This window comes from Nannobrachium achirus (genome assembly GCF_963921795.1).
Source record: "Nannobrachium achirus genome assembly, chromosome: 11".
NCBI lineage: Eukaryota > Metazoa > Chordata > Actinopteri > Myctophiformes > Myctophidae > Nannobrachium > Nannobrachium achirus.
In genome coordinates, this window is record NC_137820.1 from 3,887,404 (window position 1) to 3,904,296 (window position 16,893).

A 16,893-nucleotide genomic window follows, 5' to 3' on the forward strand; every position below is an offset into this window, starting at 1 on the left:
AAAGTACTCAGAGTTGTTACTTAAGTAAAACTATCGTTACTGCAATGTAGTAATGATGTAAAAGTCTGGAACTCAAGTAAAGGTTTTACTGGAGTAAAACTCTAACTGTAACGGCTCTATTTCCACTGCTCTTTTACAGTAGTTATGGACTACTGTGTACTACTGTCTATAGTAGGGTTAACTTGAGGAATGTGGCAATTTGTTGATTTGTTAATACTAAAAGTTTAAAGCTATACTGTGTAAGATGCTCAACTAGAGGTCAGTAGCCCTATAGCAAACCACAGTCGCGTCCGCGTCTTTCGGCCGTTTTTCGTACCTTCACACCCCCGCGTCTGCCTCCACCTCGCCGAGATCTATCTTTGGAGGGGTCCCTGGTTCCTGTGCGTTCAGGCATTCCGGAGAAACGGACTACTTCACCCTGCCTGGTAGGCGAAATTACCTTTTGAGTATAGAGACACACGGGCGACTACAAATATGGCCGCCATAGCGACCCCACTTCAAGATGCGCTGTGATTGGCCGGCAGTGTATAACCCTCGCTGTGATTGGCCGGTTAGTGTGATGACGTAATTTTGCCGCGAAATCCGGTCCCCGGTCAGAATCATAGAAAACATATTTACAGAAGGCTTTAGGGGATGAAATTAACGTTGTTGGTGTTCTAAAACTTTAGCGATTTAACAGTTAGGACAATTTTATGATTTGTTTTATAAAAAAGGTTACATGGTATAACTTTAAAAGACCAAGGTGTTGATATGACTAAGACTAAAACATTTGGTGTTATTCAAAAGAACTATAGGGCCCTATTTGCCGGTGCCTTATCCCTAAACCTTTTTGCCTTTTTTAAATAGTTAAAATAGACCAGGGGTGCCCACACTTTTTTGACGTGTGATCTACTTTTAAAATGACTAGCTCAACATGACCTACCCATCCACACTGTTTTAGCTGAGGGAGGCTTTGGAATAGCAGCACTGGCGTTACATTTTAGACAAACACACTTACTGTAAGGGGGAAATAAATGGGAAATACTGGGGGAAATGTCTTCATCCCATTCTGTATGGAAGTGGTAGGTTTTGGGGTTCTTTGTAATGCTACTGACTCTTGAACAAAGTATTGCATTGGAGGTTTGCCTGTTGTGAAGAAAAAAGAGTTGAGCCGTAAGGCAAGCTCTCTGTCTTTCGAGCAATCTTCGTTCCCACTCTCACCTATGGTCATGAAGTGTGGGTCATGACCGAAAGTATAAGGTCTCGGGTACAAGCGGCCGAAATGAGTTTTCTCAGAAGGGTGGCTGGTATCTCCCTTAGAGATAGGGTGAGAAGTTCAATCACCCGAGAGAGACTTGGAGTAGAACCGCTGCTCCTTCACTTGGAAAGGAGTCAGCTTAGGTGGTTCGGGCATCTAGTACGGATGCCCCCCGAGCGCCTTCCTAGGAAGGTCCTCGATGCACGTCCCACTGGGAGGAGACCCCGTGGCAGACCAAAGACCAGATGGAGAGATTATATCTCCAGACTGGCCTGGGAACGCCTCGGTATACTCCCAGAGGGAGTGGAGGAAGTTGCGCAGGATAAGGAAATCTGGAGGTCTCAGTTGGAGCTGTTACCCCCGCGACCCGATTCCGGATAAGCGGTTGAAGATGGATGGATGGATGGAGAAGCCATGAAGGGAGCTGACAGGCCCTTCTTGATGTCATATTGACATATTATTTTTATATTTTAATTATATATTTTTAGAGGCATGTCATGTGGTCTACCTGCACACCCTTGGTGATCTACTGGTAGATCACAATCTACCTTTTGGGCACCCCTGAAATAGACAATCTACTGTACAAGCTCACAACATGTTGATGTATATTGGCTATTCAATCGGCTATTTTGGGGGGCTTTTTATGCCTTTATTTGATTGAATAGTAGACTAACAGGAAATGGGCGAGAGACGGGGAGTGACATGTGGCAAATGTCGTCCGGACTGGGAACTGAACCGGCGGCGCCACCAGGCTATACAAAGCCATGGACCATTAGGCCAGCGGGCACTACTGAAAAAGGCAAATAAGTTTAGGCATAACTTGCATAAGGGGTAAGGCAGAAGGCACCAATTCACCAAAACAAATAGGCACCCAAATTAAGACGGAATCAGAATTTGCTGTAAAAAAGATTACTGAATTCTATATAACACGTTTCTTCCAGAGGAGACAGAAGATGGCAATGCATATTGTGACTGTATAACGCAACGCAATGCAAGTGCCCAGAATGGGCTGGTATGGTACTCGATTACTACTTTGTGGTTTAAGTAATTTCACAGGCCTACTAGACTCTAGATTGATGTTTCCTAAAATGTTAACATGTTTACATTAAATCTGACAGTTTATTGTGTTCAGTTTCATTTATTAAAGTGTTTATTCCCCGTTACGTATCAATGGGACCTGGATCACCTACAGTAAAATAATTAATTTCAAAATTAACTGATGATTAACTGATTCAGCCACATACCTTGAGCCCAAAAACCTATGCGTTTAGAGTCTTCAAAACCACCTTTCAAGGTTGAACAGTATGTGAGATAAAAGCCATTTCAACCCCCTGGCAGCCATCTTCCATGGCATTTTTAAAATTACACCTTTCCAGCCACTAGATTAAAAAGAAAATCAATTTCTTTGGGGTTAAGTGATATGTAATCTTTAATCTATGTTGGATACATGATCTATCATAAAGATGCGGTGTCAATTTGTTATTTAAAGCCTCACTATGTGACTAATAACTTTATTTTAATGAATACATTTTAATGTTGTCCAATCTGTATGGTAGAGTATGTTAATACAATATAACTTATACAATCTGTATGTTAGAGTATGTTAATACAATATAACTTATACAATCTGTATGGTAGAGTATGTTAATACAATATAACGTATACAATCAGGGTGGTTGTATGGTGTCTCCCTGCTCTTCTATTGAGACATTTAGATTGTGTCAAAGGTCGTGTCTCACCTAGAGACACAGAAATCTTTCCATTGAGGTCCTGTGGGTGTAAATGTGTGAGCGTACCTTAGTACCAACCTTTGCTCATTCAGAACAACAGACCATTACCCAAGTGGGGAGTGTGAGAGTGTGTGAGTGTGTGTGTGTGTGTGTGCGTGCGTGCGTGCGTGCGTGCGTGTGTGCGTGTGTGTGTGTGTTTACCACTGATGACATCTGGCCCAGGGATGATGCAACACCGTCTCAACAGGTGCAACGTTGAAAAGTTAATTATTTCGTCACGTCTTAACGAGGGGAACGAGTCACTGGAGATCTGCTCTAATTAATAAACAACATGTGAGTGTCATGCAGGTGTAAGGGTGGCCCAACTCACATTAACCGCCAGTGTTTAAACTGGTACCTTTGTCATTACCTTGTTACTGAATTTGCCAATAAATAATTGTAAATACACCTTTTTGGTTTGTTGTATATTATTAAGTATTATCATTAGCAGATTGTATAATTATAAGTTTCCGACAACGCCACCTCGTTTAAAGAGGAAAATAAGTGCACAAAAGGCACAACCTTTAGGGACACACAAGTTCGTTTACGGAACACCAGAGCAATATAAATCATGAGGAGAGAATGACCAGGACGACAGTTTAGAAAAGTATAACAATCTTTATTACTAGGTTACAGCGGCCTCTATCACGCCAAAAACACAATAATAAAATAAAAGGGAACCCTAAAATCCTACGGCGCCAACTAACTAAAAACTAAAAATAAGAGCACTGTCAACAATAAAACATTAATTCAAACCCCCCTTCTTTCTCTTATCGTAACGTTCTTGGTGACAATTAAAGTGCACTTAGTTTAGGGTACCGGCTCGTTAAGGCCTCAAATCGTAATAGTATAATAATTACGATAATTAATTATAATGCAAGGAGCGCAGATTTAAGGACGAATAAATGTTATATAACTAAGCAGATATGAAATAATAGGCAGAGTATCGTTTCAGCAGGTGGGAATAGTGACTTCTACAGCAGGTGGGATGGCACACACAGCGGCACACAGCTCATCTTTGGTCATCTACGTCTTTAGTCCACCGTTCTGTGAATACAAAGAATACGCCAGTATCCTTGTCGTGACGACTATACAGCTCAACTCTAGGCCAGTGACTTTAGTGACAGTGGTGTACAGGATTGGATACTCACACGCAGGCAGGCTTGTGACCTGCCGCTGCGAATAGTTCACACGACACCACAGTAGTCACAACGACCCCTCTCGTTAGCCGGGTAGCCGGTTCGGCTCGTCAGGACCCTCTCGCTCGTCTCTGGATGGCCGGACCCTGCCTGGTACCGCTGACACCCGGATCACCGTCTGGAATCCGCTGGGTTTGTAAGGTAAAGCGCTACTCGGTCCTAGCACTTTAGTTCAATAAGGTTCAGTTCAGTTACTGCCTGGCTCGGCCTGTGCCTGTCTCTCTGCTCATCACAGCCGGCCACCTGAGTCACTTCCCTCAGCCTGCTCCACACACACGTCTGCGCCCCTTGCTTGTCAACCTAGACTGAGCCTGGCGTTCCTCTTAAAGGGCCGCCTCCCACTCTGCCAGCCGCCCATTGGCTGGTCATGACGTCAGTCCCCCATACATTGGCCAGCACCGGCGTCTAGTTATCCTATCAGTTCGCAGTCAGACTCACACATGGAAAGAGAGGAGGTTGTTAGAGGGAGACAGCAATATAGCATTATCACAACGAAACATATTAGAGAAATTATACAAAACATGCTCAAACAAAAGGAAATAATTGTAAAAACAAACAATTATTAAAGAAAATAAAAAATAAAAAGGATAACGCTACTTCCACCCCCTCACACTCCCCCCTACTAAATCATTAGCAGTCCCTGCGACCAACTCAACCAGGGCTGTAGCGTACGGGCGGCTGCCCAAAATTAGCCCGCCCTGAACGTCGTTGAGCTACGGGGAAAAAACCATAACACTGCTGCCACACCGGCCCCACGACTGGCTGCTGGGGTGTCGGTTCGGGACACTGGGGCACCTCTGGAGGCGCTACACAGACTTTCAAGGCATTACGGTGCACCGTTCGATCTCGCCCACCCTTTTCTGGTCGAATCCTATAAACTAGCCCAGCTTCGCCCACTGTTTCTAGTACAACAAAGGGTTCTGGGTCCCACCAAGAAGCCAACTTCCCGTGCCCCTGTCTGTTCCGATTTCTCACCCACACTCGCTCTCCGGATACCAACGGTGGGATACCCGCCCTCTTGTCATACATGCGCTTGCGCTGTTCTGCCATCCTTTCCATCCTTTGCCCTGCGGTGCGATACGCATCATTCAACCGCCGTTGGTGATGCTGAACCCAGTCCCCCACCCCAAATCTGTCCTGCCTAGGCTGTACTCCCAGTTCCACGTCTACAGGGCGCCGCAGATGGCGGCCAAACATTAGAAACGCCGGGGCATAGCCAGTGGCGCTGTGAGGAGTGTTATTATACGCATGAATCAACTCAGGCAGATGCTCAGGCCATCGGCCATGCTTATCAGTGTCCAACGAGCGTAGTAAATTAAGTACCGTTTGATTACAGCGTTCCACGCCACCATTTCCGGCTGGATAATACGGCGTAGTACGGCTCTTAGTAATACCATAATTATTACATAACTGTTGCATGAGCGCAGACTCGAAGTTAGCGCCTCTGTCCGAATGAAAACGGGCGGGGCAACCGTACGGCTGTATAATATGGGTCCATAACACCCGAACAGTGGTCTGAGCAGTTTGATCACGTGTGGGTATGGCCCAGCTATATTTAGTAAATAGATCTGTGGCTACAAGGATATTTTGACAGGTGTCGGCAGGTCGACCCAGGGTAAGGAAATCAATAGCCACCACTTCTAAGGGGTACGAGACTTCGAAAGGTTGTAAAGGGGCTCTAGGCTCGACCCTAGTTTTTTGTAAGCTACAGTTTACACAGCCCTCATGGAAACGACGTACCTCCCCCTCCATGCCTTGCCAGTAGAAACGCCGCCGGAGCTGCACCAGCGTCCGGTCCACCCCCGCATGTGCCGCAGCCACATGCATCTCTCTCCACACCTCCTTCCTCCTGGAACCTGGACAGACAACTTGTAAATATTCTTCCTGGGTGTAAGGGTCAGTCACATTACGGTACAATATCCCCCCCTCCACCCGCAGTTTCGTCCATTGGCGCAACAGCTGGGCCGCCTCTTTCGTCCAGCTCCTCGTCTCTGTCAACGTAGGGTGGATGCCCCTCTCCACACACCGCGTCACCACCTGGATAGCCTCATCATCCTTCTGTGCTCGCAGCCACTCAGCACCAGCCCAGCCAGCATTTCCTGCTGCGGGCGTTAGTTCCACCGTCGCGACCGCCCCGGTGTCTACAGGAAATCTAGATAGGGCGTCAGCATTAGCATTGTTCTTGCCTGGCCGGTACTTAATCTCAAACGTAAAAGAAGCCAATTGGGCCGCCCAGCGTTGTTCGATAGCGCCCAAGCGAGCTGTCTGGAGGTGCGCCACCGGGTTATTATCGGTAAATACAGTGAACCGCGCCCCAGCCAAATAATCTTTAAATTTCTCGGTTACAGCCCATTTAAGGGCCAATAACTCTAATTTAAAGGAACTATAATTAGCATCATTTTGTTCTGTTGGGTGCAAACTACGACTCGCATACGCGATAACTCGTTCCTTCCCATCTTGGATTTGGGCTAGCACTGCACCCAACCCCCGGTTGCTCGCATCCGTATATACCACAAAAGGTTCCTCATAGTCAGCATAGGCCAACACCGGAGCTTGGGTGAGGGCACCTTTTAGCGCATCGAAAGCAGCTTGACATTCTGCCGTCCATATAATCGGTTTCTGTGAGGACTTGTTATCAACGGGGACCCCAATTAAGAGATTATTCAGTGGACGGGCTATAGCAGCGAATGATTCTACAAAACGGCGGTAATAGCCTGCAAGACCCAGAAATGCACGAACCTCCCGCACCGTGGTTGGAATTGGCCACCCTCGCACCGCCACTAACTTGTCTGGGTCGGGGCGCACTCCCTCCCGGTCCACCACATGCCCCAAGAACTGCACTTCACGTTGTAACAGTTTACATTTATCAAGGCGCAGTTTCAGTCCGTGCTTCCATAGTCGCTGGAACACCCGATCCAGCTGCTGTAGATGAGAACAGAAGTCAGGGGAGTAGATAATAATATCGTCCAAATAAACTAATAAAGACTCAGCTACTTGTCCACTTAAACAGTGCTGCATGAGTCTCTGGAACGTAGCAGGCGCATTACACAGCCCGAAGGGCATTCGTTTGAATTCAAACAGACCCAGTGGGGTCGTAAAGGCAGTCTTTTCTTGATCACGTGGATCCATGCCTACTTGCCAATACCCACTGGCCAAATCAAGAGTCGAGAACCACTGTGCTTTAGTCAAACTGGTCAATGTTTCTTCAATACGAGGTAAAGGGAACGCGTCTTTATGGGTAACTGCATTCAACTTACGGTAGTCCACGCAGAACCTCCAGCTGCCGTCCTTCTTCTTAACCAGCACAATCGGTGCGGCCCACGGACTACAGCTCTCCGCGATGACTCCTTTCGCCAACATGTCACCTAACAAGGCCTTCATTTCTTTGTACATGGAGGGCGGCAGTGGCCTGTGTCGCTCACGAATGGGTGCGGCGCCCGCTGTGTGGATTTGGTGTTGCACGGCGTCCGTCCGCCCGAAATCTTCATCGTGTACAGCAAACACCTTTTCCCATCTCAGCAACATGGACTGCAGTCCCTCTTTCTCTCCCTCGGGCAGGTCAGTGCGATCAGCCAGCCCACCGAGTTCTTGGGATAGGGTGCGCACGGGTCCGTCTTCCGCAGCGCTCACCAGGGCAACATCCACCAGGCCATCAGCGGACATGGACAGGCTCAGATCTTGACTTCCCCGAACATCAGCATCATGCACAGGGTACAGTTTCCCCAACTTCTGATAGCGCCTCACCGTCAGGCTATAAGGAAAGGGGTTACAGAGACGAATAGGGACCCGCCCGCCCCGTACCGTAACCAAGGCGCGCGCCAACCCCAATTCCTTCATGTCTGGTAGCGCCTCGACCAGAGCCTCAAAGTCAGTTCCTCCCGGTCCCCGACGTGTGCGTCCCCATACAACCATTTCACTGCGGGCGGGGACCCGAATCCTTTGGCGACTGACGGGCCACACATAACCCAAAGACCCGTCATCATTAGTCACAGCCTCAACTCTTTTACAGGCAGCGAATGCGTCTCGCCACAACGCGTTCGCTTGACGCGGGGGAAACGCAACCCTCCCAGGCCATTTAAACAGTGTACGCCAGCATGCACTCACTACGTTCATGCCAATAATCAAGGGCTGCGTACAGTGTTCATCTTTAACAATTACGACCCCTCGCCCTGGGACTTGCACTCCCTCTAGCTCCAAATCAAATACCGCATAACTAGTGTACGGTATGTCAAGGCCATTTGCTGCTCTTAATTTAAACACAAGTGGCCCTGCACCTAAATCAGTTTGAGAGAAGTGTTCTTCAAATAAGCTCTGTTGCATTAAAGTGACTTGGGACCCCGTATCAAGCAACCCTTTTAAGTGAACGCCTCCCATCTTTACTTTAATCATGGGGCATTGCCCGATAAATGCATCATTGGCCCGAGTATGTGTCACAGATAAGGGGACTCCTGTTGCCTGGACCTCGGCAACAGGACGATTTAGTTTAACGACGGCTGATTAGTAGTGCACCATCTAGCTATATGTCCTGACCGTTTGCATTGACGGCATATGGGCCTCCCCTCCCCATCCCATTCATATCTCTGAGGTGGCGCGTACCGGCGCGCAGGTGGCACATAGGACGCCTCAGACGGCGGTGGTTGGGGACGCACAGCAGGAGCGGCAGCCTGGATGAGCGGTCGGAGTTCACTCATCAACTCTTTCGTCATACCGTGCAACTGCGTCTTGACATCCTCCATTATTTCTCGCTTCAGCTCATCTCTCCACGCAGAGGTCTGTGGTGGCACAGGGACAGTTACGGGGTTAATAGCATGACAAGCGATTTCAGTAGCTGGCGTACCTCCATGTTCCGTGTCCAACGTCAAGGCCTCCTGTCGCAGCGCGGCGAAGTCTTCGTCAGGGTGGCGTCGAGCATATATTCTCAGTGCTTGACCAAGTGGGCCCTCAGTTAACCCCATAAGAAACTGGTCTTTCAAGACGGCCTCGGAGGGGGCTGTAGTCGCATCATAACGCCGCAACCCACAAAATAATTCTCTAAGTCTCAGAATAAAGGCACTGACACTCTCTCCAGGGCGCTGTGCGCAACTATAAAATTGTGAGCGTACCTTTGCAACAGGGATTGTTTCCTTGTACACGTTATCTAGATGAGCAAAGATTTTGGCCACAGTATCTCGATCCCCCTCATCCAACACATTAACTTGCCGTCTAGCTTCATCAGTCAAGGTTTGTAATAGAATGGCAACCTTTTTAGCCTCATTAACATCTTGCGTCCCCAATAGCCCTTTAATCTGTACTTTCCATTCCCTGTACTTAAGTTCACCCTCTGTACCTCCAAACGTGGGCAGCCACGGGGCGCCCGGATACACCGGCATCATCATCATATTAACAAGTTCACAATTACACACTTATTCACTCTCTCCTCTATATTGCTCTGTGTCCGATCCTGCCGCTACAAACGCCAATTTATGTAAGGGTGGCCCAACTCACATTAACCGCCAGTGTTTAAACTGGTACCTTTGTCATTACCTTGTTACTGAATTTGCCAATAAATAATTGTAAATACACCTTTTTGGTTTGTTGTATATTATTAAGTATTATCATTAGCAGATTGTATAATTATAAGTTTCCGACAACGCCACCTCGTTTAAAGAGGAAAATAAGTGCACAAAAGGCACAACCTTTAGGGACACACAAGTTCGTTTACGGAACACCAGAGCAATATAAATCATGAGGAGAGAATGACCAGGACGACAGTTTAGAAAAGTATAACAATCTTTATTACTAGGTTACAGCGGCCTCTATCACGCCAAAAACACAATAATAAAATAAAAGGGAACCCTAAAATCCTACGGCGCCAACTAACTAAAAACTAAAAATAAGAGCACTGTCAACAATAAAACATTAATTCAAACCCCCCTTCTTTCTCTTATCGTAACGTTCTTGGTGACAATTAAAGTGCACTTAGTTTAGGGTACCGGCTCGTTAAGGCCTCAAATCGTAATAGTATAATAATTACGATAATTAATTATAATGCAAGGAGCGCAGATTTAAGGACGAATAAATGTTATATAACTAAGCAGATATGAAATAATAGGCAGAGTATCGTTTCAGCAGGTGGGAATAGTGACTTCTACAGCAGGTGGGATGGCACACACAGCGGCACACAGCTCATCTTTGGTCATCTACGTCTTTAGTCCACCGTTCTGTGAATACAAAGAATACGCCAGTATCCTTGTCGTGACGACTATACAGCTCAACTCTAGGCCAGTGACTTTAGTGACAGTGGTGTACAGGATTGGATACTCACACGCAGGCAGGCTTGTGACCTGCCGCTGCGAATAGTTCACACGACACCACAGTAGTCACAACGACCCCTCTCGTTAGCCGGGTAGCCGGTTCGGCTCGTCAGGACCCTCTCGCTCGTCTCTGGATGGCCGGACCCTGCCTGGTACCGCTGACACCCGGATCACCGTCTGGAATCCGCTGGGTTTGTAAGGTAAAGCGCTACTCGGTCCTAGCACTTTAGTTCAATAAGGTTCAGTTCAGTTACTGCCTGGCTCGGCCTGTGCCTGTCTCTCTGCTCATCACAGCCGGCCACCTGAGTCACTTCCCTCAGCCTGCTCCACACACACGTCTGCGCCCCTTGCTTGTCAACCTAGACTGAGCCTGGCGTTCCTCTTAAAGGGCCGCCTCCCACTCTGCCAGCCGCCCATTGGCTGGTCATGACGTCAGTCCCCCATACATTGGCCAGCACCGGCGTCTAGTTATCCTATCAGTTCGCAGTCAGACTCACACATGGAAAGAGAGGAGGTTGTTAGAGGGAGACAGCAATATAGCATTATCACAACGAAACATATTAGAGAAATTATACAAAACATGCTCAAACAAAAGGAAATAATTGTAAAAACAAACAATTATTAAAGAAAATAAAAAATAAAAAGGATAACGCTACTTCCACCCCCTCACACAGGGATACATAATACCCTCCTCAGTCATGGGCGCCGTGGCACCCTAGGGTACCGTGACGCTATTCCAGGGGTGCAGCAGAATACTATGATCATATTTGGAATTCATCAATATCACTTGGGCAGTGGCTCGGGGGTAGAGTGGCCTTTAGAGTAGCCGGATGGGAACCATGAATTTTCCAGTTCGATCCCGGGCTCCGCCAGAGTTAGTGTCGAAGTGGTCATTCGACACTCTGGACCTCTGCCATCAGTATGTGAATGGGTGTGTGAATGGGTGAATGCAATGCAATCAACTAAGTGCTGTATAAATGCACAATAAACCATTTTACCATTTACCACGTCAGTTTACCTGTGGTACGTACCTCTATGCTTAGTAAAATGGACCTGAGTTGCGCTGTTCTTTTTCAGCCTACAGCAGTCTCTTCACCATAAATAGCAGATCTACAAGCTCTCAACGCCTTTGAACGATCGGCATGAAACTTTGCACGCACACACCCTGGAGGCCAAGGAAGAACCTCTGCCCCAAATGTTTCACACTGGCCTGGTTATAGCGTAGGTAGATCCTACATCATGTGATCAAAAGTGGGGTGGCAGTTTAGCACAAAATGACACACATTATGGTTGCAGGGCCCGATTGCTGCTGGGAAACTTTGCATGCACATTAAGCCAAGGAAGAACATCCACCCCAAATGATTCACATCTCCTCTTGAACTGTAGGTCGTACAATCAACATCTTTTATTTCACCTGGATTCCTTCAGCAACGTATAGGCCCTGTTTGTGCCAGAATACATTTTCTGCGTTTTTGATACAACTCCTACAGATTTTGTCCAAAACCCACACACATCGGTACACATTACCTCAGGGCCAGAGCATGTGATCAGAGCGGAGTGGCGAGATTCACATTTGAGCGTTTGAGCATGCTCGGTCGCACGGACAGACACAAAGACATCCTCAGCTCAGCACAGCAGGCACAGCACAGCACATGTCCCTGAACAAGATTTCATTAAAATCTCTCTGTAATCAACATGAGTGACTAGCGAGCGTGACAACGCCCCCCCCTGGAGCGGCATTTCCACCCGCTCCGATCACATGCTGTGCTCTGGGGTCATGTGATCAAGATGTATGAGTCGGCCTGGCGGAGACCTGTGCTCCGAGGAGCACACTTTTCTAGTTTATAGAATGAAAGTCACTGAGCATAATGAGCATAATGAGCAAAAGGAGAAGACACCCTGCTATGTCTCTGAATCCATTCTGCTTTCACCCACAATCTCTTTTTAGATTTTTTATCCCACGATTTTGTAACCCATTTTTTCCCCCCGGTGCCAATTGCCTAAACTGTAGTCCAGGCCGCTACTCTCCCTCTGCCAACCTGGGGAGAGCCCCGAACTGAGCTTATGCTTCCTTCAAAGTATGAAGAGTAACACGCCACTTCTGATCACCTGACAGGGGGAGTCTCCCCCTGTAGGACGTAGTGTGAGGAAGGACCACGATATTCTAACCAGTTCCTTTCCCCTCCGTCAGGTGCCTCGGCTGGCAAAGAGGCGGCAGTATAGACCAGGATTAGGCCTACTGCATGTTTTTTTTTATGAGGGTACCTACCCTAGGAGACAAAGGGAGAACATGCAAACTCCACACAGAAAGGCCCTTTGACCCTTTCACCAGCTTTCACTGATGACGCGGAGGAGAGAACACCCCCAGAACAACCCCTGGCCTGCAGTGCCCCAGCGGGAATCGAACCAGGACCTTCTGTGAGGTGACGGTGCTACCGACTGCACCACCCTGCACCACCCCTTAAATTGAATCTTGACCAGCAGGTCAAAATTCGTCAGATCCTGTTTCTAGGTGAGACTGAGACATGACCTTTACTCATCTAAAGGTCTCAATAGAAGAGCAGGGAGACCAAATATAACCATTAACATGCTGGAGATAAAGATTGGACACAATGAAATCTTAGCCATTAAAATAAAGTTACATAGTGCTGCTTTAAGTATTAAAAAAAAAACAAAAAAAACACATATATATATATATATATATATACACTAAATAATTAGTAAAGGTACTTCAAAATTGTTTGTTCAGTATGTGAGTGAATATGCTTAATCATATAGGTTAGGTTGGTACTTGATCATGCATTTAAAATAGTATTGACAGTTTACAGTCAATCACACACATCTTTATTGTTGTCATTAAAACTCTCTCTTAGCTTCTTACTGGCACCACCTATTGACCTTTTTTATGCCATCTGCCATCGGTTAATGTCAGACATATTTGCAGATGCCGGTATTGACCGATAGCAGCAAATATCGAATATCGATATGTGGCACATATCAGAATCGGACAATATTTACTGCTAAAGGTGCATCCCTACTCGACTCCCTAACCAAACTCAAAACTAAAAGAATGGCTGACCTTAACATAGGGTGCGTTCGAAACCCGCACCCGGGTGTGTGCTCAGTGTAGTGAGTGCAGTGGGCGTGACGTTGGAGAGTGCGTTCAGTGTGACTTATTTACGAACGACCAGTTTTAACAGGCAGCTGTGAGCTTTGTGCTTTTTCACTCTGAACTCTGAAGGTAAACTTTCTGAAAAGCAGCAGTTGCTGCTGAGTATGCTTATGCTAACGTAACGTTGCTATTTAGATGTAGGTCAAATTCACAATCACAACATTGGCATACCTACTGTTAATTTACATGTTGTTGATGTGTGTGAAACTATCAAGCCCAAACGACCAATAAAGCTGCAAGTGCTGTATTTTGCGGTTATTTCCTCCATTGTTCACAGCTGAGAAGCATTCGAGACACGGCCATGAAAACCAACCAATCAGAACACCGCACCACACCACCACACCGCCAAACCCCATCTTCTGAGTAGGGTTGGTGAGTGCGTGCACTCAACACACCAGTGCGCCGCGCACTGGATTTCCGAACGACAACGCACCAAGTGCACCGAATAAACGAACGACAACATGGCACCCCAGTGCGTTGAGTGCGCATTTCCGAACGCACACATAGACTTTGTGAAAGACCTTGGTAGTATCCTCTACCCCCCACCCCCACTTTCTCTTTAAATATGCCTTATGATGCTACTGAGTTTTATACCAATAAGTAATGTAATGTATTGTATTGTATGTGTCATAGTATTATGATTAGCCTAATTGAGTACAATGCACAAAGGTCCATAATATCTCAAATGTACCCAAAGATGCTTTGCATAAACATTAATACTTAGTTAAAATATAATATCATTTCATTTTAGAATAGCCTTTGACTGTACTATCTGTACTGTTAATAAACGTGTTAATACACTATTCAGTCAACATTGGTAGGCAGGTTTCTGAACTGTCCACAGCCCTCCTCTGAGAGAGGCCCCTTTTCCACCAGGGTTGAAGCGGTTTGGTTCTTTTTTCCACGCCTAATGTTGAACCAGTTCAGAGCTTTTCCACTGAAAATGTATTGGTTCAGAATCCTAACAGTTCAGAACTGGAGCAGATGACACCAACATGTGGAACGCCTTACCGAAGGCCATAAAGGAGTGTGGATCCCTAGCATCCTTTAAAATCGCCCTGAAAAACCACTTACAGGCGGCATCCGTTCGCAACTGGTAAAAACAAACCTAACCCAGCCCAGCCCTACCCTCCCCTGACCATTCTTTGTATACTCACTGTTTGTATAGACTTACTGTTTTTTGTTTATTCTTTTTTTTTCTCCTGACTATATCTACTGCATAGTACTGTGTTCTATTCGTCTGTCATTCATTCAATGTTATATGAGATACTTAAATGTTTTCCTGTGGAAATAAGCTTAGTCTTTTCTAGGATCTCCTTTTAGTAGACCTTGTACCAGTGAACTGTACCGTCATGAAACTGTACCTTTTCCTTTGCAAACTTCTAATAAAGTCTTCAATCAATCAATCAATCAAACTTGCCCTGAACTGGGAACCAAAGTGGGTGTGTCACTATTCTACAGGTTGGGAGAGGCAGATGTGATTATAATTACAAGGCTTTGTTTTAGCAAGCAAAACATCATCATTAAAGAGAGAAAATAAAGGTGAAACTGTAACTGTCATATTCAACACATTGCTGGCCAGGCCTGGAATGGAAGCAGGGGCAACTGGGGACTCCTGTCCCTGCTATGGTTCTGCTTCTGCTTTAAACTGGTGGAAACGCAAGCTGGTTCAGCGACCGGTTCTGTGAAAGCACAATGAATTCAATTCAATTCAATTCAATTCAATTCAATTCAATTCAATTCAGTTCAGTTCAGTTCAGTTCAGTTCAGTTCAATTCAATTCAGTTCAGTTCAGTTCAGTTCAGTTCAATTCAATTCAATTCAATTCAATTCAATTCAGTTCAGTTCAGTTCAATTCAATTCAATTCAATTCAATTCAATTCAAATGAGCTTCATTGCATGATAAAACATACGTTTACATTGCAAAAGCAAGTGTCAAAATATTACTAAATAAAAAAATATATATACATTTTTTATTTGATTTGAAGAAAGCTTGGGCTTGTTTCGATTGGGGTCCCTTTTTACTATTAGTACCTTGTTAAAGGAGTAGTTCACCCCCCAAAAAAATTCTATTGATTACTCACTCCATGGAGACTTGAGTTCAATAAAATTGTATTATAGTAAATTTAACCCCATTGATTCCGGATGGGGACCCAAATGCATTTGGGTCCCCATCCGGAATCAATGGGGGTAAATGTGTTGTAACCACATTTTTGTCTTAGGAATGCAACAAACACCAACAATTATTATTGAACTCAAGTCTCTATCGTGTGAGTAGTCAATAGAAATAAAAAGTAATTTTGGGGTGAACTACTCCTTTAATTAATACTACCAGTCTTTTTTTATACCTAATGCGTTTGTATTTATGTTCATAAAGTTAACATAAGAACATATAAATGCATTTGAAATAAAAATGATACTTTTCAGGATTCAAAAAACAATAATTTGTGGCCCTCTGGAGTGAGTGTGAAAATATAGTGGCCCTCTCCATCTTCAAAGTTGCCTTACAGGGTTTCCAACAGGGGGCGCACCATGCCGGCGCTCAGACTAGACAAACATCCTGCAGTGACATCCAGAGAGCATAGACTGCCTCCTCTCTCCACCAGGGGGCGCTAGAAGGAGGGACATCCAGAGAGCAGAGACTAGAGATGGGATTTATGGTTCTTTGCAGTGAGCCGGATCTCAGCTGGGATCCGTTCCTTTCAAAGAGCCGTTCAATAGAATGGCTCATTTTAGTTACTAGTTACTTTGTAGATTTTGATTATTTACAAATCACTTCAACCCTATATACATTTCAGCCATATATACATCTCCACCAAGTAGCTGATCTACACGCTCACAATGCGTCATTGTGAGCTTGTAGATCTGCAATTTTCAAATTATTTTTCTACATTTTATTCATTGGAAAACCTGTGAAACAGGACATTCTGCATTTACTACATTTTGATACCAATACTTTTGTACTTTTTACATTTTACTTTTACTTGTAACAGTATTTCTACATTGAAGTATTGATACCTTTACTTAAAGTAAAGGATTGACTCCCCCTCATGAAATAAAAATAAAAATAAAAAGAACGGCTCCCTATAATGCGAACCGCATCCCATCGTTCATTTTCAAAGAGCCGTTCAAAAGACTCGACTCGTTCGCGAACGTCCCACCTCTGGCAGAGACAGCCTCCTGTCTCCGCCAGGGGGCGGTAGAAGGAGGGACATCCAGAGAG

General features: G+C 45.7%; 1 protein-coding gene across 1 annotated transcript in view; it reads right to left on the bottom strand.

The window, feature by feature from the left end:
* Positions 1 to 16,893, bottom strand: part of LOC308293659 (extracellular calcium-sensing receptor-like) — a gene marked incomplete at both ends in the record, with an annotated part of 30,358 nt that overhangs the window by 13,214 nt on the left and 251 nt on the right. Inside the window, 3 exons of the mRNA XM_080736254.1 lie at positions 6,116 to 6,357; positions 16,179 to 16,282; positions 16,832 to 16,893. The exon at positions 16,832 to 16,893 is cut by the window's right edge and continues 91 nt beyond it. Of these exons, the coding sequence (XP_080592380.1) occupies positions 6,116 to 6,357; positions 16,179 to 16,282; positions 16,832 to 16,893 (408 nt within the window). The remainder of the gene's footprint in view (positions 1 to 6,115; positions 6,358 to 16,178; positions 16,283 to 16,831) is intronic.